Source organism: Triticum dicoccoides, chromosome 6A (genome assembly GCF_002162155.2).
Source record: "Triticum dicoccoides isolate Atlit2015 ecotype Zavitan chromosome 6A, WEW_v2.0, whole genome shotgun sequence".
NCBI classification, from domain to species: domain Eukaryota; kingdom Viridiplantae; phylum Streptophyta; class Magnoliopsida; order Poales; family Poaceae; genus Triticum; species Triticum dicoccoides.
Window position 1 is genome coordinate 607,427,265 of NC_041390.1, and position 5,984 is coordinate 607,433,248.

The window sequence follows — 5,984 nt, forward strand, 5'->3', positions numbered from 1 at the left end:
AGGTGGGCCCTAAGCCAGCCTAACATTTGAGTCAAACTTTCTAAAAAAACATAAAAAATTGAGTCAAACGGTGTGAGTTTTTTCATGCCACATCATCACTTATGGAGGGAGCCACCCATCAGATTTAGTGTCAGGTGCTGCTAATCGACCGATCAGTGCTTTCGGCAAATTGTCAACAGAAAACCGGATTTTTCTTTTGCCAAAAAAATTGTCGTGCTATGTTTATTTAGGGTTCACAATTATGGTTGTTATTACAATTTACTCCATTCCACAAGCAGCTTGCCGACGGATGATGAGAGCGATGCTTCTTCAGTCCCTCCCCCACACACTACGCGCTTCACCTTCTACGGCTGCCGATGCTCTGCGTCTTGAGAGTTTCAAACATTTCGGGAACTGAGTTTACAAAACTCATGTGTTTTTTCTATCCTCTGTCTATATGTTGCGGTTCAATTTATGTGTGTTGCAGAGTTTGTATAACTTGTCGTGCACGAACACACTGAACCAACACGGTAAGTTCAGAAAGAAGCCAGACAATCACACCGTACACATTAATTAGCACAATCCTGAAACAACACTAGACAGGTCCCTGAAACATCTTACCAAAACATAGGCCTTCAGCAGGCAAATAGGTTCAGGCCTCACGCTCAGTTCAGCAAATGAGCAAAAGTGCACTAGGACTACGGCGACATTTCAACATGTTCTTACTGCACCCGAGCAAAAAGTACCCAGCAAATTACATATGAGTGAGTTCATAGGAATGGGACACTTAGCTAGTAGACGAAAAGCAGCAACTTGATGGTGCTAGATCCATGAAGACCGAAGAACGGCGGGCAAAGTAGACCAGCCGAACAACGCCTCCCAATAGAAATGGAACCCTGCATAAACAGCAAGGGACACAATGAGCACATGAAACTCTCAGACTGGAATACATGCAGGATTCAGTTGGTTGATCTAGCGATCAGAATGCTCGACGGATATTCTATTTACATGAAAGTGAGCACAGGTTTTAACTTATGTTTTGTAGGCAGCATTTTTGGGTACCACTTACACGAGACAACCATAGAGCAGCTTGTCAAACTGTCCCATTACAAGGAAAGAAATAATGTACAGTTGTACACTTACGATTTTCTACCTTCAGTACTGCCTACATTAGAACAGACTACCTAGCTTAGCTAGTCAAGCATGCAGTTCAGGAACTTAATAATTTCTATTGCATTGTTAACTGCTAAGCTCCCTGCTCCTGCGTGTTGCCACCATGGGCATGCTACCAAGCACCTATGGTCATGACAAGCAGCATCAATATTCAATGGCGTCATATAAGGGGCAACGTTGTGGTTGCCAAGTATGGTACGGTGTCATGGTGGGCTAGAAGGATATTAAAGTGGTGCACGGGGATATAGCATACAACTCTGGGTTGACTACTGAAAGCTAATGATCGTGAAAAATGCTAATGGTTACTTACAATCAAATAGAAGGTCTATTCTATCTCAATTTGCTCAGAAGGTACTCCATGGGCACATAGGATCTTTGAAATACGGTGAACTATCACATCTTCCCGTGTGCCACATAGAATTTTGACTACCTTGAGATGTTGTGATAGCAATGATTGTTCCCTTGAGTTACAACTTCCATCAATTTCGTTCAAATGATAATCCTGTAACAAACAATATATTTTGCAACAAAAGGTAAATGGTAATTTCAAAGATAAAAGCTATCATACTTGGAGAATATGTATACCTCAAAAGTTTGCAAATCAAGTTGAAGTATCAGTGTCTCTAGAATGGGTGAGTGCTGGAGAAAGTAAATCAATCCAGTGAAATCATCAGCCACACACCACTCATTGAGCAACAACTTTGTTAGCTTCCTAAACATGGGGCGCCATGTCAAATCCATTCTCAAAACAGACAGCTGGATAAAATGAAGAGGGTTAAACACAAATTCAAGATATAACTTCAGAAGTACAAATGCTTTTTGAGATACATAAGTACATGCTTTGAAAACTTTCTGGTGGTTCTTATTTTTCATAGTAATTAAGTGTTACCAGACACCAAGATTGATAATCCAAGCTGTATTTTAATCTCAATCCTACATGTTTGAATATTAAATATGCCTAAAGTATCAAGTAGCGGTGTGCATGCAAACATGCTCAAGAAACATCAAGATTCAAGCATGTGAATTAGTGAAAACATGTAACACACACAAGACGCTTGTTCCATAAGCTTCTATTGATAGATAACTGGATACAAACTTACATGGGATCTAGTGGATGGCAAAGAACAATAGGAGTTAGCAAAAGTGGGAGCATACCCTTATCGGATAAGATATTGTTGTCAACTTCAAATTCGTAGCACCTGACAAACCTTGGAGAGCCACAGAATAGTCGTTGTTACCGGCTTGAGCATCGCATCCCCCACATGATAGATTTCCACAGTAACACATTTCCTCGCACATTTCTCCAAGTGTAATAGATGCTGCTACCAGTGATGGCATGCTATCAAGCAAAGGAGCCAAACCGTAAAATGGAGCTAGTCTGAAGCCAATGAGATTTGGGGCAGAAATACGAGTGCGGGGATCAAAACCAAAACTCGTGTTGTGAATTTTAAGAAATCGTAATGACTGGGACAAGAGATTCACATGGATATGACAAGCTTTCATCTCTAACACCTCTAGCACCTGACAGCTCGAAAAATCCAGAGAGCATCCCTCAAATCGCATGCGGTAAAGATGTAACCTCTTCAAGTGCGATGAGACAAGAGTCATGTTGATTACCCGCCAGGGAAAACAAATCCGAAGCACTGGAACTTGACAGGATAAAGCATACAGGAGCCATGGTTCCATGTGTCGGAATGCCTCCTTGGCCCAATTGGTGCTCGCAGTCTCCTGACAACCAGAACGGATGTCACATACATTCAGAGGCGTTGGGTCACGGAGATGAAGCAGCTCGTCGACAAACGTGCTGGAGCCCGTAGCACCGTGGTAGCTGTCGGGGTCATCAATGCGTAGGGCGGGCACGGACTTCCAGAGCGTGCGCCAGCGCCTAGCGAGCACGCATGTCCGCACGGCGTCGCGGGAAAGCAGGAACGACATCACGTACTGGTGGAGTTCGTCCGGGAGGGCGCTGATGCGGTCCTCGCCACCAGCCGCTTCCGTTTGGATGTTTTCTTCGTAGTTGAGCTTCCCAGACATTCCGTCGAACGTGTGGCCTGCGCCGAAGCTGCAGAGTTGCGGGACGCAGTGAGTCAGTGAATGAGAGCAGCCACAAGGGGAAGACAGACGGGAAGAATCCATGAGTATCACCTCCAGCCGCCACAAGAAGACATGCGTGCTCCTCCTCCTAGGTGGTGGGAGTGTGAGGCCCTGGGCTAGTCTCACAGATCAACAAAAGGATTTGAGAGGGGATCAGGAAGAATAGGGAGGAGAAAAGGGGAACCAGAGGAGGAGGAGAGGAACACGGGAGAGATGAGATTCAGATACTGTTCATTCAACAACTTGCCTCTCTAGAGTTCTGTAGCTACAATATAACCACACCACACCGAACAAAAATGCCATCTCTTAATAAACAAAAAAATGTCATCTCTAAATAATAAAAATGCCATCTCTTAAGAAACAAAGAATGTTATCCTTAAGAATAAAAAATGCCATGTACAAAACAAAACTTGGCATTTCAACCAAAAAAAGGAAAATTGTTTAAATTGCCATGTGACATAGTCCAAAATTTTATAAACCGCCTTTTTAAATTTTCTCTAGAAAAATTGCCATCTGGTGAAAATAAAATAAAAAGAGAGACTAGTATTTGATCCCAGGATCTAGCCAGTGCGGTGGCTGAAAATATTTTGAATGGTCCTACGTTTGCTGGCTTTTATCTAATAAAGAACTAGTTTCAAAATCTGCTGTGGCTCAGATCCTGCGCCAAGAATTGTGCAAACGAATCTAACAGGAGAGGGCGGATTCCTTGGGATTGGTTCCCTAGCAACCATTCACCTGTTACTATTTCCCTCTTTTTATGAATGGCTGAGTGCTCCTCTCGCTTGCTTTGATCTATCGGAAATATGACTGTGGGCCCAAATCCAAAATAGGAAGAAACAATTTTTTTTGGGACAATGGGGGTGGGCGCATAGGCACATATATTAAAATTAAGCACAGTTTACATGAAAGACTTGAAAATAGGGAACGATTAAAATTGGCCTACCGGCTAGACATCGTATCGGTTGGCTAGCTGCGTGCATGCATCTAGCTAGCCCCACGTGTGGAGTGCCTCTCATCCCCTTATCCCCTCCCATCCACACGTTTCATCTCCTTTCTCTTTCCCCACACAACCGGCAGAGGGACATGCTGGAACCAGGGGCGGAGCTACAGTGTTGGGCCGGGGTCAATTGACCCCGATGACCCTGGCCCAAACCCAGTTATATATATATATATACAGCCCACACAGAAGAATGGTGCGGTGAATCTTTTTTGACCCCGGTCCAGAAAGGACCCCTCTCGTAGCAGCCCAAAACTGCTGCACGCAGGCCCATTGCCACTTCAGAGTTCGCATCGATCTCCACTACCTGATCGATCCGCCCCTGAAAAAACTTCCTATCGATCAGATCGCTTTCGCTCATTCTCACGTCACGCGTGCCGTCGATCAGGGCCGTGTTGCCCTTCTTTCTTTCTTCACGTCTCGCCCGACGGTCCCTGTGTTCGCCTGAAGCGCCGCCGCCCGCCGCCGCCGGCCGCTGCTCCCAATCTCCACTCCTCTGTCCTCTACAGCTCTACTCCGTCAAAATTTAAGATTCGTTTCACAGAATTGATCTGTAAGTAGTACTAAAGCCAATTTCTTCATCTAATTCCTATTGTACTAGGGTTTGTTTGACGTATTGATTTGTTTAATAACTGCTTGAAGGTTGTGTGGGTAATCTAATCACCTGGATTACAATTTAGATTAGGCCTCAAGTCACATCCCATCATAATGTCAGGTAAGCTAACAAGAAAGATTACAATCTCTTTGTACTGTAAATTTTTTATGTTAGTACTAACTCTGTTTTGTTATTTGTGTGTTTTAAATTGCAGGTAGTAAGAGTATAATGGAGCGTTTTCTGAATTTGAAAAGAAAATCACCACCACCCACAAGCAATGATCCTAGTCATGATGAAAGTCCATCAAACGTTAGACGTACTATACGCCCATGTCCTTTGCCGGCCACTTCAACTCCAAGCAGGATAGGAGGTAAAGTTAGAGCAGACCAGGTAGATTTGGATAAGCTACCCCACGATCCAACCGATAGGAGGAGAATATCAGAATATATAGGACCAAAGCTACAAGATGAAGTAAGGCGGAGATATTTGATTAGAGGTCCGCATAGGCCACAACCTGGCTTCAAGTATCCACAGAAGAGGATAGGCAATATTTTACGCCGGTTTAATCATAAATGGTTTGGAGACTATCACTGGCTAGAGTATAGTGAGGAGAAGCATGCTGCCTTTTGCTTACATTGCTACTTGTTCAGAGATTCCATTGAAGGACAAGGAGGGAATGACGCATTTGTAGTTGACGGTTTTGATTGTTGGAACAAGCCGGAAAGACTTCGTGACCATGTGGGCAAATCTCCTAATAGTTTTCATAATACGGCAGTCAAAAGATGTGATAATTTGCTGAAACATAACCAATCAGTTGTTATTGCTCTCGACAAGCAAAGCAAAGTCACTGAAAAGGAGTATATGATTCGATTGAACAATTCCATAAGTGATGCTCGATACTTGCTGCATCAAGGTCTAGCATTCCGTGGTCATGATGAATCAGAAGAGTCTAAGAGCAAAGGAAATTTTCGAGAGTTATCAATTCTTTTGGCAGAGCAAAATGTGAATACAAAGAGAGTTGTGTTAAGAGATGCGCCTGGAAATAATAAACTGATAGCTCCAGAAATTCAGAAGGACATTGCTGAATGCTATGCAGAGGTAATGATTGATTACTATTATTATTATATCTTACAAATGATGACATTA

At 43.3% G+C, this 5,984-nt stretch overlaps 1 protein-coding gene across 2 annotated transcripts; it reads right to left on the bottom strand.

Moving 5' to 3' along the window:
• Positions 1 to 514: 514 nt before the first annotated feature.
• LOC119318393 (MEIOTIC F-BOX protein MOF-like) lies at positions 515 to 3,470 on the bottom strand. 2 transcript variants are annotated; one of them, XM_037592952.1, is made up of 5 exons: positions 3,298 to 3,470; positions 2,308 to 3,214; positions 1,738 to 1,908; positions 1,583 to 1,654; positions 515 to 875 (listed from the first exon to the last, which is right to left on the bottom strand). In XM_037592952.1, the coding sequence occupies exons 1-5, from the start codon at positions 3,318 to 3,320 to the stop codon at positions 771 to 773; spliced, it is 1,278 nt and encodes a 425-aa protein (XP_037448849.1). In that variant the 5' UTR covers positions 3,321 to 3,470; the 3' UTR covers positions 515 to 770. The 2 variants fall into 2 exon arrangements, with proteins under 2 accessions (XP_037448849.1, XP_037448848.1); XM_037592951.1 differs by having other exon boundaries at positions 1,463 to 1,654.
• Between the last annotated feature and the right edge of the window lie 2,514 nt (positions 3,471 to 5,984).